Raw genomic sequence first — 15,097 nt, forward strand, 5'->3', positions numbered from 1 at the left:
ATTTTTGTGTGAATTAAATTTTATTCTCTTTATATATTTTTTTTTTTTTTTTTTTTTTTTTTTTTTTTTGTTCTACTAATTAAAATTTTTATTTTTACTTTAATAAATTTTAAATTTTTCAAATAATATAAATGTGAAACAAATATATCTAAAAAAAAAATTTGAATTATATTGATAGCTTTAAATTTTATTTCAGTTAAATAATTTATATATATATATATATATATTTGTTCTGATAAATTAAGAAATTCAATTTTTTTTATGATATAATATGGGAACTTCTTGAAGAGTTGGATTATCATAAATATCATATTTTGTTAGAAATTGTGGTTTTAATGGTGGTTTAATATATTGAGTATTCTTAAATTTGGGAAATGTAATAATATTTTTCATTCTTAAATAAACTAAACTTCTATTTTCTTCAAATGATTTTACATGCTCAGTTCTATACCTATATAAATCTTCTTCTTTTAACTCTTCTAACTCTTCTGGTAATATGTTTACAATTAAAATATTTTGTAAAACATGAAAAGTGTATTTAACTCTTCCATTTGTTAAAGCAATTAAACTTGTATTTTTTGAAACTTTTACATTTTCACCAGGATAATATTTGAAATTTCTTTTTCTTGTCTTTTTTTCATAATTAAATGCTATAATTTTTCTTTGTTTTACTAACATTTGTCCTGTTTTTACATATTCACCACTCAATCTTTTAATTCCTATTTTTGCCTTTTGACCTTGACCATTTGGAGAACTTCTACTTTTTCTCCTATAAGAACTCGTTTTTACCATCTTATTTCTTTTAAATATTTTAAGAAAACAATTACCATTATCATTTTGTTTGTATATACTCATATTTGTATATACGTTACATTGTCTAATATTATTCATAAATATTCTTTTTTTATCTATTAAATTAAATTTACTGATATTATTCTTAATATTTTTATTAATTATTAGGTTAAAATTATTCATACCCGTACTTATATAACGCAATTTTATATCATTCATAAGTAAACTTTTTTTATTTATTAAGTTAAAATAGTTGAAATATTGTTTTTTATTTATTTTATTAAAAATACTCGATATTTGAAACAAACTTGTCATTTTTATTATTCTCTTACTATCTATAATTATCTACATTTTTACATATTTTCATAATGCTCTATATATATATATATATATATATATATATAAATTTTTATTTTAAATTCTTTTAATATAATACTATTACTTCAAATATTTTTAAATGTGCGAAATAATTTTTTCTTTTAATTGCATACACTATGTTTTCTTCCTTTTTTAATATCTTAAAGATAATTTTACAAAATTTTAAAAAAAGCTTTAAATACTTTTACCTAAATTTTTATTTAAGAATTTTTTTGTTTTTTTTTTTTAAATAAATGAATGGCATTAATTTATTATACAACTGTTTTCTTCTTTTCCTATTCACAATTTTTATAATATTCTAATGCTTTAATTTTTACCTTTCATTAGTATATTATATTATTGTTTTTTTAATATTTTCTATCTTTTTTAACTTTTTTATATATATATATATATATATATATATATATATATATATATGTGTGTAAATATTAAAAAAATATAATTTTGTTCTTACAATAAGGTATATGTTTTACGTTTTCTAGAAATTTATTTCTCTTAATATTTTAAACTTAATTTATTTTATATATAAATAAATATATACATATTTATATGTAGCTATTTATAAATTTATATATATATATATATATATATATTTTTTTTTTCTTGTTTTTTTTTTTTTTTTTTATATATATATATATAAAAAAGTTTAATTAGTATGATTTGAAAATGCCCCAATATATTTTAAGTGCTAATAAATTCAGAACAAATTATTTAATTTTAATAATTTTTTAATAAAAACTTTCTTATTTTCATTATGAAAAAAATTAATTCTTTTTTCCTTTTAAATTTTTCATAATTTTACTCTTAAACTTTATAAATTTTTTTTCTTTAATTATTCTTATGAATTATTTTTTCCATTATATTTGAATTTCTTTCAGTTTTTTTTTTTTCTGCTGTAATAATGCATGATTATTTTATTAAAAATAAATTTAATTTATTAAACAGTAATTTGTTTAATAATATTTATAGAAGAGATTCAAAATATTTTAAAGAGGAAGTAAAAAATGATAGAAGAAAAGTTTATTTAGATAAAGAAGAAAACGAAAAAATAAATAAAAATGAAGAATTAATTGATAGGATGAAAAAGGATTTTCATGAACAGCTAATTTATTCTTATTACAACAACTTTAATGAAAAAAGTGTAGAAGAAATAAAAGATAAAAATAACGATTTGAAAAATATTTATGATTATAATAATATAAATAAGAAAAGTTTATTAAATTATAATAGTAATGAAATAAGTGAAGATATATGTTTAAAAAATAAAGAAGTAAAAGAAGATATTCTTTATAACGAATTCAAAAAATTAAAAAATGATGTTTTAGTTTTGCAAATGATGAATGTAAATCTACAAAAACAATTATTATCTAACCATTTAATGAATTCATCAAAAGTTATACCTCAAAATATTATTATTAATAATAAAACAGAAGTAGCTTCTAATGCTATTAGTCAAATTCAAGATAATAAAAAAAAAAAAGGATTTCTTTATCTTTTATTTAAAAAAATTCTAAGAAGTCGTTTTAATCAAATGCTTTTTGTTTCATCAATCTTTCTTTCTTTTTTTTTAATTAACAAACATTGGCAAAGAGCATTAAAAGTATCTCAATTAGAAAAAAGAATAAATTCAAACATTCTTTTGAGGAGTGTTAGACTGTTTGAAGAAACCTTAGGAATAAGAAAATTAAGCTATATATAATATATATATATATATATATATATATATATATATATATGTTTTTCTTTTTTTTCTTTTTTTTTTTAATATATATATGTAACAGTTAATTGTAATTTTTATATTGATACAAGAAAAATTAGAAAAAAAACTTTTTTTTGTTAGTATTTTTGTTATGTAGCATATAATATTATATGTAAATATGAATTTTCTAGAATTAATAGAGAAAAATAAAACAAAACAAATATTGATTTGTTTTCATTTTTCATTTTTTCTAAAACATTTTATATACATAATTTTTTTAGATAGAAATTCAAGAAATAAATATAAAAAATTCTTGATTAAAAAATGTATACAAAAATTCTAATATATAGATATTTTTTTAAATTAGATAAAAACAAGAAATGTATGAATTATTTGTTGAATAAATATAATATAGTTCATCAAAAAATCCTGTTATTTTTTCATTAGACCAGTTCGAATCAAAATTATCAAGGAAAGCTTTTAAGTAATCTACGTAAGTTGAACCTGGTGGTTTTATATATTTTGTCATAAAATCTTTAAATAGTTCCGTTTCTTTAACATGTTCATTAAAAGGTCTAGTAACTTTTTTGTAAAATTCATCCAAGCATTCTACTATACTATCAAATCTATTAAAAATATCTCCTGGTTTTTCTTTATACTTTTTCACAATTAAATCTATATCTTCTAAATAAAAAGAAAAATAACTATTTATAATACTATCGGTAGTGCTTGTACGGCAATCTTCAATTTTTTCTTGATACTCATTATCTACTGCATATAAAAAAGAAAATTGGGTTTCAATAGACGAGCAAAATTCATTATATTCTAGAATTTCTTCAATAATAGCAGGTAACGCTTTAACCATATGCAAAACCTATTAAAATAATAAATAAAAATCTTAAATATCAAAAAAAAAAAAAAAAAAAAAAGTAATTATTAAATGATATATTTTAAATTTTTATATTATTTATATAAAATTAAATATGTAGTATATTTTATAATAAGGATATTTCTAATTATATTTAATTTTTTTTTTTTTTTTTTTTTTATTTACTGATTCTAAAATACAATTTAAAATAGAATTTTTTATATTTACAATTTCCTTTAATTTATCAAATTTTAAATTTTTAATCACTTCATGATGTACATTAGGTAGATCAACATTTGATAATTTGTTTAAAACAGAGTTATATGAAGGTCCTTTATTATTTATAATATTCAGTGATGCTTCAAGAAAATTATAAGATTCTTTTGTTCTAGTTAAGTATAACTCATTGTTTTCTTTTTTATTATTTGAGCTACTTAGTATTAGACCATATTTATCTAATACAATTATTATTACAAAAAAAAAATATGCACATCTTTTTAACATTTTCAAAAAAATAGAGTATATAAAAAATTACAAAAAAATAAAAACAAATAAAAAAGATGTTCCAAATAATTCAACTATCTTAAAAATAATTAGACAGGTATAAATAATTTAGTTAATAAAAAAAAAAAAATTTTTTGAAGAGAATCATATATTTAAGTAAATAAATTTTTTTAATATAGATATGAGGATATATCCTATTATAAATAAGTTCAAATTAAAAGAAATAGAAAAAAAAAAAAAAAATTATATATATTAGACAATTTAAGTTATTTAAAATGCTTTTTATGCCTTTACAACTTTGAAATTTTGTTATTTGCATGTAATTTCTCTATTTGTGTGAACTAATTTAATAGATTAAAAAAATGAAAAAAATATTTTAATATTGTTATGTGAGATATATAAATACCTTTTTTTTTTTTTTTTAATATATTTTATTTCTCACATAATCATTTAAATATACCTATAATATATATTTTATAATTACAAAAAAAGAAATAAAATATTTACATCATATTAGAACGAAAACAGGATCAATTTTGATCAATCTAACGTTAACATTAGTATGTTGTTCTTTTTTTTTTTTTTTTTACATGCACATGAAATATATTTGTAAAAATATTATGATATGTTAATATAAATAAAAAAAAAAAAAAAAAAAGATATTCTAATCTGAATGATATAGTTTTTATTTTTTTTTTTAATATTATTTTTATTTTGAGAAAAAAAAGTATTTTTAAATCCATAAGAAACATTAAGAAAGAGAAATAGGAAATAACAAATAAATTTTAACTTGATCACACAAATTTAATTATATTTAAAAACTTCTTTAGGAGTATAATTTTTTTTTTATTTTTTATTCTTAATATATTTTACATATTTTATTGTGTATTATTGTAGAAATGTAAGAATCTTATTAAAGGTATTAAAATTAAAATTTCTTTTTTTAATTCATTAAAATTATAATTCTATATATTTTTGTTTTATTATTTCTTCTCTGAAAATGTTTTCTCAAAAAAAAAAAAAAAAAAAAAACTCTTTCCCTATTGTAAAAGGTATAGCTAAAGGCTCTAAATTTTCCTTAAAATATAATGAATAAATATTAAGATACTTTAAATATTTAAATAACACATTAACTTATTATTTCTTAAATTAATTTCTAATTTATTGATAATAAAATTTTACTTTTTAGTAGATATTTTTTGTGGTTTTGGATAATCCTTTTTCTATTTAAAAAAAAAAAAATATATTCCTTAAGTAAATAAGTGTAACAAAAATTAATTGTACTAAAAATTTGTTTTTCATATATGTTTTTAAAACATTTATGTGCATTAAAAAAGCTATATACTCTTTATAAATTTTCACTAAGCATTTTATATATTTTTTTTTTTTTTTTTTAAATTTTTTTTAATATTTGTCACATTTTAATAAAATTTTATTATTATATTTAATATGTAAATAATTTAATTTTTTTTAAAATGAAGTAAAAATATAACAATGAGAAATATGAAACCACTGATTTATAAAATTTTAAAATTATTTTTTTTCTCGTAAGTATATTATTACATCATATAAGATTGCTATTTTAAAATAAAAGTTTAATTTGTTATTAAAAATTTTACATAGTATTTTTTTTTTTTCTTTTTTTTTTTTTTTTTTATATAAATAATATATATATATGTAAGTTGAAATTAAATTTTTAATATTTTTTATAAACTTTTTAAATATTTATTGGAATTATTAGAATTATTAACTTTTTTAGTAAAAATGAATACATTTATAAATAATGGCAATTACAGAAATAGAACATTAAATGTATCAAAATGTTTAAATATAAATTATAAAATAAATTCAATTCAGCATTCTTCATCTATTTTTTGCCCAATATGTAATATACCTTTTAATTCAAAAATCCGAATTAACCCATGTTATCATATAATTTGTAATAAATGCTATGATTTAAGTGTACTTCAACAAAGCTGTTTAATTTGTAATAGCTACATAAATGATGTTGATTATATATTTATAAAAGATAAAATATATATATGCCCTTTTAATGATTGTAAAAAAGGTTATTTAAATGAAAAAAGTTTCAATTATCATATATATTTTAAACACGAATTTTTAAAAGAAAAAAAAAAAATATGTGAAAAAAGCAGTAGCAGCAGTATTAGTGATATTCAAAATATAAAAGAAGAAATATCTCCCAAAAAAGAAATATTTAAAAATAACTTTTTTAATTTTGGTAAAAATAGTCAAAATAAAGAAGACAATAAATATCCTAACATAAGAGAAAATGAAAAAGAATTAATTTATGAATATAATAAAAATGATATGAATCTTGAGTTTTTAAAAAAAAACAATATAAATAAAAATATAGATGCAAATTATACAGATTCAAGTAAAACATCCCCCTTTTCAGATTTAAAAAAACAAAATCCAATACAAGAAAATACTTTTAATTTAAATAATTTAATTATTAATAACAAATCACTTGATAATCAAAATTTAATTAATAAAAATATTATGAATAATAATAAAAACATTTCTAAATTTGCTAATGTTATGCAAATTCCTGACAAATGGAATTATGCAAATGTTCCATTTAAATCAGATTATAATACTTTTAATTTTTCATGTAATGAAAATTCATCAATTAATCAAAATAGCCAAAGTAAAAAAAACAATCAAGATGATGATTACGATAATTTAGAAGATTTAATGTAAAATAGAAAGAAAAAAAATTAATGAAAAACAGTACAATAATTTATTGATTAATGTAAAAAAAAAAAAAAAAGAGTATTAAAAAAAATAAAAAGGAAAGAAAAGGAAAGGTTAAGAAATAAATATGAAGGGAAACAAAAAAAATTATTTAATCTTTTAATCTGGAAAAATATATCTCTTTTTATTATGGCAAACCATAGGTATAGATGGAATTATAACATTTTGTGGTTTATAATAATCTAAAAATAAAAAATAAAAAATATTAATGAATAAAAGAAAAAAACATGACATATTTGAAAATAAGTTTAAAAAATATTCTTAATGCATGAAATTATTTTAGAATATATGTCCATAATATGTGTAACTACTTCTTTTACTTATTAAATACATATATATATATAAATATATATATATATATATATATATATTTTTTTTTTTTTTTTTTTTTTTTTTTTTTTTTTATATCCATACCTTTATAAAGGTTATTAAGAAGAACAATAAAAGACCCTAATAAAACCATAAAAATTGAAATTAATTCTATTTGTAAACTAAAGGTTTTCTCAAAAACATCAAGCATATCAATAAAGTACTCTTTTGTATTTCTGATAATTACAATTATCAACATTGAAGAGTTTATATATTTAAACAAAAAATTCCAAAAAAAAGGAATATATTTTTCTTCATTTCCCGATATAGCTATGTTAATATTTTTTCTTAAAATTTCAAGGTTACCAAAATATAACCAATATAAGCATTTTTTTAATATAGAAAATTTGCTATATTCAATTAGTAATTTATTGCACTCATTTATTCCATTTGATTCTCGCACTTTTAATTTTTTCTTTACTTCTATATAGGATGTTATAATTGATATTATATTCAAAAGAACACCAACAATTAAGATGTTTATCCATAATTTCTTTTTAAAATATATTAAATATAAAGTTGGTAATACTACAATCCATGTAATAAAGTTAAGAGAACATGCTAAAACCCCACACTGACTCATTTGCAATCTTATTCCAAATATCCATGAGGAATAAATTATCTGAACACAGATAATAAAAATTAAAAAACTTCTGTACAAGGAATATAAAATAATTTCACTAACAATATTATTATTCCTTTTAAAGTCTACTATGTGTAGTATAGTAAATATATAAATTATAAAAAATAATATAAAAGTTCCATATTTTTTCATTATTATGTAATTTAATTTTGACATAAATTTTGAAATAGCTATACGATTTTCTTCTTTTTTCTTTGTTTTGCTTTTTTTTTTTTTTTTTTTTCTTTCAGCATTTGTTATTACTGAATTTTCATTATATGTTTTACTTGTGTTAATTTTTTTTTTTTTTTCCCTATTACTACTGTAATTACTATTTTGTTTGATTCTCATAAAATTATATATACTTTTTTCTTTTGATTCATTACTTAAACTTTCTTTAGAACAATCTGAATTATTTTCAATGGAAATTTTATCACTTTTTATATTTTTACTTTCTGTTTTATTATTATCACAATTACTTTTTATATCAATGCTATTTCCTAAAGAACTTTCTTCAAAATGTAAATTCATTTTATCATAGTCCCCTTCATTATATGAGAAATTTCTACCTCTTCTTACAAAATCAGATAATAAATGGCTTTTTGAATTTTCATTAAAAAATAAACTGTTTTTTCTAGAAATAAAAGAACTTTCTTTATTTGATTTCGTTTCCTTAAAGCTTTTAGTTTTATGGGAATTTTGTTCTTCCAAATAACTTTTTTGTTCTGTAACTTTTTTTTTTTTTTTTTTAAAAATATCTAAATTTAAAAAGAATTTTTTTTTATTTTTAAAAGTTTCATTAGATACACTTTTTCTTTTAGATGATATTCTATTGTTGGAGGTAGAATGCTTTAAATCATATTTTTCATATTTTTTAACAAGTGATTTGTAGGAATATATTTTTCTTTCATTATCATACTCATTTTTATAATGTGTTTCACTTAAAATATTAAAAGGTCCTAATAATTGCATTAATACTATAAATAATGTGGAAAATAGAAATGAATATGAGCTAAAAAATAAACATAATTTTTGCCAAACCACATATACATCTTTCGATGGTGTACTAGTAATTCGATTTGTTTTATTATTTAATTCATTTAGCAAATTTATATAAGTGTTGCATTTAATGAAATTAAACTCAGAATTATTACCTAAATTCTGATTATACAAAAAATATTCATGTGCTTCATTTTTTAAGTAGAAATACATATTTAAAATATAAAATGCAAAAGTATAAATACTGATTTTCAATATATTTGTATTAGTATGAAAGTAAGAAGCGAATGTACTTAAAATAAAAATAGAGGAACTTCTTGCCACAGTACCATATAAAAAAATTGTTAATTTTACAAAACCCACCTCTTTAAATATAAGTACTATTTCTTCATATATTTTTTTTCGCTGAGGAATGTAAGAAAAAAAAGTATTCATAATAACAACTGATTTCGTAGTTATCCAATTAATTATTATCACAAAAATGAAAAATTTGAAAACTCTGAAATTCTCTTTTAATAAGATGAAATAGCAAAAAAGTATAAATATTGTAGAAATGATAATTAAATAAATATAATTGTCTTTATTTCCTATAAACCATAAACTTTCATAAAAATTTACAATTAATTTATCACTAAAAGAAATACATTGATTTAAAGATTCAACATATATGGTATCTGGAATGGTAGAACAATCTTTCTTTTTATTTGTTAAATCAATAAATATTTTTGTCATTCCATATTTTTTTTCTGTAGAACTATTAAATAATCTTAAAAAATTTTGTAGTAGTTCAATTGAAAAATTACAAATTTCTTTTGAACAAAATGTTATAGTTCCAAACAAAGAAAATATACTTAAAATACCTAAATGTGATGAAAGCATTCTACAAGATTTAACATAATTACCTTGTGAAACTAAACCTAAACATTGATGAAAAATAAATAACGGAAATACATAAACAATAAAAAGAAATGAATAGACAAGAGTTAAAGATTCTGGAGAATAAAATATACTATCAATATAGTGGTTACAGGATTGCCATGCAGAGTTATCACATATTACAACAACACAGCATAATAAGAAAAATGTTCCTCCCCATCCCAATTGTACTCTTCCTGTTACTAGATTTTTTGTTTCTGTTTTATTTTCTATATTAGAATATTTATTCTCATTTTTTAATTTTACAAAATAATCTGTATCTTTAAACCAATTATAGCTTTCCTTTAATAAATTTTTTTTAAATAATGCAATAGATTCTTTTTCTATTTTATTTCTTAAAAAAAATTCTTTATTTTTCATTATGCAAAAGAAATACTTTCTTAAAAAAATACTATTCAAAGTATTAGGAGATATATGTATGTATTTTTTTTGAATCCTTTTAAAAATTTTTTTTTTTTTTATTTATTCTTTTATATTGCTTCATATATATGGAGCTATAAAAATGCACATGCTTGTGTCATTTGTAACATTATTTTTTTTTTTTTTTGTTATGGATAATATTTAAAATGTAAGTAAAAAAAAAAAAAAATAAAATAATTATAAATTTACTTCTATATAACCTTTTTATGTAGAATAAAAATTTCTATACAGTTTTTATTTCTTTAATACTAAATTTTTTTTTTTTTTCTAACATTTTTTTAGAATAAAATTTTTGAATACCATTATTTGAATGTGTATAATTTTAGCTTTTTAAGAATAATATCAATAATAAAAGTATATTTTCATATAAAAAGCATACGAAGAAAATTCCTTTTAAAAAATATTTAGAAAACAACTAAATTGAATTATGAATTTTTTCATAAATAATTCAGAAAAAAAAAAAAAAAAAAACATATTTATGTATATACATATTTATTTATAACAACGTCTAAATTTATATAAGCATGCTTCAAATGAACAAAAAATGGTATAAGGTACTATTTTAAAAATGAGAATAAAAAACTCTATTTGAAATAAAATATGTGTTAACTATATTTCAGCAAAAATTTGTTAAATATATTAATTGTTAATTCACATAAATTTTGTATCGTAAATTTTATTTTCAATACATATTTTATAACCTCAAAAACATCAACGAATTTGCATACACATAATATTCCAATTAACAATCTATATGCTTTTTTTTTTTTTTTAAAATATATATAAAAATTTTTAATAATAATGCAAAAAAAAATAAACTGAACGAAAAAATAATTCTTGAAATTGTATTATGTTAGAATATTGTTAATGTACCACAAATAAAATGCAAATTATGAAAATAACATATATATACGTGAAAAAAAATATTATATTTTTCTTTTTTTCAAAAATTATTTAAATATAAATTTATTAAAAGTTTATATAAAAAGAAAATACCTTCTTTTTTAATTTTATTATTTTCCTTTTTTTTTTTTTTTTATATTATTTATTATAAAATTATGAATAAAATTAATACATTTATAAAGTTATTATATTTAAAAAATATAAAGACATGTAAATGAACTAAAATAATTTCACTCGTTGTATTACATCTCTCTATATATAATATATCTATTCTTTTTCTTTTTCTTATTTTTATTGTTTATTTTTTTTTTTTTTTTCAATTATTAATAAAATACAAAAAAAAAAATTTTCAATTAAAAAGAGAGATTTTTTTTAAATGCTGGTTTCAATTAAAAATGAAATATAAATCATTTTTTTTCATTTAACAATATGATATTAATTTAATTATTTTATTAATTTTATTCATTTAAGAAACTAGTTTGATTCTTTGATAAGAATTTATGGTTTTTAAAGCGGATTCTCTAGTAAAAGAGTTCAACTCTTTAAAATTTTTTAATGTATCCTTATTATTTGAAAAAGTATCTAATGTTTTATGAAATTCATTATCCTTATTATTAGTAAGGAGCTTTGTTCTATTATAACAATTAGACAGATTTTCGTAATTATTAAAATAGTTTGTATCATTATAATATTTAAAATTAAGATAACCAGTATTGTCTAAGTTATTTGTATTTACATAATTATCAGAATTTTTATAAATGTTTGTATTTTTATAAACTTTTATGCTTTTATAATTGTTTACACTTTTGTAATTACTAGTTTTTTTAAAATTAGAATTATTTTTATAGTTATTCCCATTTTTATAATTATTTGCATTATTTATGTTATTTCTATTTGGGCTACTCATTTTACTATTATTGTACGTTTTGACTTTGTCTTCATATATATGATTTGGAGAATTAGCATCAAGTAAAGAATTCATGCTTGTTGCATAACCTAAAAATTGAAAATTTACATAATAAAAAAAAAGCATTTGTGTAAATTAAATTACATATATTGTTATTTGTAAAAATTCAAAAAAAAAAAACGTTTTCTCTATGTAAATGCAACAGAACAAAGAGGTGTACAGCATATAACTTTTTTCGTTGTTTTTTATTTTTTAAATACTTGCAAATTTTCTGAAAGTTAAAATATTCTCTGGTCTAACTTTGGTAGTAGCTAAAATTTTGGGATCTGGTACTACTCGTTCTGTACCCAATGGAACATGCGAAGAATGATGGCAAAATCTGCAAAATCTACCCATATGACACCCACGTGTCCATTCATATCTACAAGGATTACATGTTCCTTTATTAAAAAAAAAATTAAAATTATATATATATATATTTTTTTTTTTTTAAATTAGAATATTTATTTCTTTTATTATTAAAAAATATTTCATTTTTTTCGATACATCATTATGAAGTTTTTAAAAATATTTTATACAAATATTTATGTGTAAACATGCATTGTTCATAATTTTTCATATTTTATTTTTTTATATAATGCACTTATTTTTCTTCTATTTCATGCATTTTATTTTATTTTTCTTTTTTAGACCCAATATTTTTTAAATTTATTCTTATATTGTTTCAATATAATATATTTTTCATAAATGATCCAAATGTATTTTTATAATATATATACATGTTTATTAATATATTTATTTTTTTTCTTATTTTTTATATTTTACCTTTTTCGTGAAATTGCGTCCCAAAGGATGGATTTGTGTCGTCATTTTTTAAATATGTTTGATTTTTTACTTTTATTCCATTAATATATTTTTTTTTATCTTCTTTTATTTCATTCAAATTACAATTATTATTTTTTCTTATATCTCCATTCACACTCTTAATTTGATCCGTTTCATTGCAATCATTTATATTTTCTTCGCTGTTTATACTTTTGTTAACAATTTTCGGTAATTCACATAATTTTTGTTTATTGATTAAATCTGCTGTATCTATTGTATTCATTCTTCTTAAATTGAATTTGTAATTTTCATACGGAATATTAATAAAACTTCTACTCACAGATGTACTTAAAATATTTCTTGTTTCAGGCAAATCAACCCATATTTTGTATTTTTGTATGATCGCATCATTCAAATTTTCTGTATGTTCATGGTTATTTATCTTTGAATTACCGTCCATATTTCATATGCATACATATATATATATATATACATACACATACATATACACATAAATTTTTTAAAACATAAAAAAAAATATATAAATATACTAACTATTAGTAAAAATTATTTTATAAATAAGGTTAAATTGTGTAATTAAACAATTATAATTGACAATGCATTTTTTTTTCTTTTTTTTTTTCATTAAATAATTAAAAATATATTAATATGAAATGATATGTTCATATCTTTTTAAAAAAATTAATGAACAAACAAAAAAAAAAGTATTCTATGTACATTCTAAAAATTTTCCATGAATTTTTTTATGTACTTTTCATAAACACAATATTTTGTATTTCTATAACTGTGAATATTATTAAGTTATCTTTATAAAAATATAGTTTGTTTTAAATATAAACTAAATGTTTTCTATAAAAATTGAAAGAAAAGAAATAAAATAAATAAAATTGGTATTTTGAATATATGTATGTATATATATATGTATATATATATATATGTATATAAAATTATTAATATCCTTAATTTTTATATTTTATTTTTTTAAAAAGAGATTTTAAATTAATTATAAAAAAACTAGAATCAAAATGAAAAAAAAAAATAAAACATATTAATTAATAAATAAGTGAAACATGTACACAACGTACTAATAAAATACTTTTAGAAGTACAAACAATAGCATTTAAAAATTGCATTCATAATAATGTAATTAAAAAAAGAAATAAAAATATGCATTAGTAATTTTTTTATTAAAATATTTAATTTCTTATAATGTAATATTTATAATATTAAGAATATAATTAAAGTTGAAAATCATTAAAAAAAAAAATATTAATGGAATCTAGAAATAGTGAAAAAGAAAAATAATAGAAAAAAAAAGGAATTTACATAGGAGATACAAAGTACTTTAAAGAAATAAGAATTAAAAATTTTTTTTGAAGTTGAATAAGGAATTTTATAAAAAAAAATATATATTATATTTCTTTCTTTTTTTTTTAACTTTCCTTTTTTTCTACATATTATTTAAAATAAAATTAAAAGAAAAACAAGTAATTTTTGTAGGTCTTATATAATTATATTCCCACAAGTAAAAAAAAAAAAATTAGTATTTTTATAATATTTATATATTTATAATAATAATACTATTAATAATCAAAATATATTAATAAAAATAATAGTATCATTAATAATTATAGTAAACTTTTACTAAAACCATAAAGAATAAATTACATTAGTAAAAAAAAAAAAAAAAAAAGTCTTATATAATTTTACACTTTAAAAAGAAGAAAAATTGTAGCTACTGAAAAAATATAAAATAAAAAGATAATACTTAAATACACATTTATTTTTATTTAGATCTGTCTACAAAGTATAATTTGTTCAAAACACTGATAAAAATTAATTGTTAAAAAAATTAAATTATAACATTTTTTACTATTTTAAAAATACTTATTATTAAGGTAAAATTTTTTTTATAATTCTATAATTACATTGAAAAAAGTACAATTCGTAAAAAAAAAAAAAAAAAAAAAAAAAAAAAAAAAGTACTTGAAAGATTCAATTTATAAAGTTGGTTTCCTTTTTTTTATCTATAAGGCATTTATTGTTCATTTTTTTTTTTTTTTTTTTTTTTAAAAA

The 15,097-nt window shown here is 17.3% G+C and overlaps 6 protein-coding genes across 6 annotated transcripts; 2 read left to right on the forward strand and 4 right to left on the reverse strand.

The window, feature by feature from the left end:
• Positions 1–249: 249 nt before the first annotated feature.
• Positions 250–1,107, reverse strand: PGAL8A_00400200 (mitochondrial ribosomal protein L27 precursor, putative; the record flags this gene model as incomplete). The annotated part of the gene is made up of 1 exon (XM_028670359.1): positions 250–1,107. The coding sequence occupies one exon, from the start codon at positions 1,105–1,107 to the stop codon at positions 250–252; it is 858 nt and encodes a 285-aa protein (XP_028527119.1).
• A 964-nt stretch (positions 1,108–2,071) lies between these two features.
• On the forward strand, positions 2,072–2,869 carry MA (microneme associated antigen, putative; the record flags this gene model as incomplete). Its single annotated transcript, XM_028670360.1, has 1 exon — positions 2,072–2,869. The coding sequence occupies one exon, from the start codon at positions 2,072–2,074 to the stop codon at positions 2,867–2,869; it is 798 nt and encodes a 265-aa protein (XP_028527120.1).
• Positions 2,870–3,227: 358 nt separating this feature from the next.
• Positions 3,228–4,241, reverse strand: PGAL8A_00400400 (conserved Plasmodium protein, unknown function; the record flags this gene model as incomplete). The annotated part of the gene is made up of 2 exons (XM_028670361.1): positions 3,228–3,743; positions 3,924–4,241. The coding sequence occupies 2 exons, from the start codon at positions 4,239–4,241 to the stop codon at positions 3,228–3,230; spliced, it is 834 nt and encodes a 277-aa protein (XP_028527121.1).
• A 1,764-nt stretch (positions 4,242–6,005) lies between these two features.
• Positions 6,006–6,965, forward strand: PGAL8A_00400500 (zinc finger protein, putative; the record flags this gene model as incomplete). Its single annotated transcript, XM_028670362.1, has 1 exon — positions 6,006–6,965. The coding sequence occupies one exon, from the start codon at positions 6,006–6,008 to the stop codon at positions 6,963–6,965; it is 960 nt and encodes a 319-aa protein (XP_028527122.1).
• A 153-nt stretch (positions 6,966–7,118) lies between these two features.
• PGAL8A_00400600 (conserved Plasmodium protein, unknown function) lies at positions 7,119–10,305 on the reverse strand (the record flags this gene model as incomplete). The annotated part of the gene is made up of 2 exons (XM_028670363.1): positions 7,119–7,201; positions 7,434–10,305. The coding sequence occupies 2 exons, from the start codon at positions 10,303–10,305 to the stop codon at positions 7,119–7,121; spliced, it is 2,955 nt and encodes a 984-aa protein (XP_028527123.1).
• Positions 10,306–11,734: 1,429 nt separating this feature from the next.
• PGAL8A_00400700 (conserved Plasmodium protein, unknown function) lies at positions 11,735–13,460 on the reverse strand (the record flags this gene model as incomplete). Its single annotated transcript, XM_028670364.1, has 3 exons — positions 11,735–12,264; positions 12,436–12,615; positions 13,001–13,460. The coding sequence occupies 3 exons, from the start codon at positions 13,458–13,460 to the stop codon at positions 11,735–11,737; spliced, it is 1,170 nt and encodes a 389-aa protein (XP_028527124.1).
• Positions 13,461–15,097: the final 1,637 nt, after the last annotated feature.

The sequence above is a fragment of the Plasmodium gallinaceum genome (genome assembly GCF_900005855.1).
Source record: "Plasmodium gallinaceum strain 8A genome assembly, contig: PGAL8A_v1_108, whole genome shotgun sequence".
In the NCBI taxonomy this organism is placed as follows: Eukaryota; Apicomplexa; class Aconoidasida; order Haemosporida; family Plasmodiidae; genus Plasmodium; species Plasmodium gallinaceum.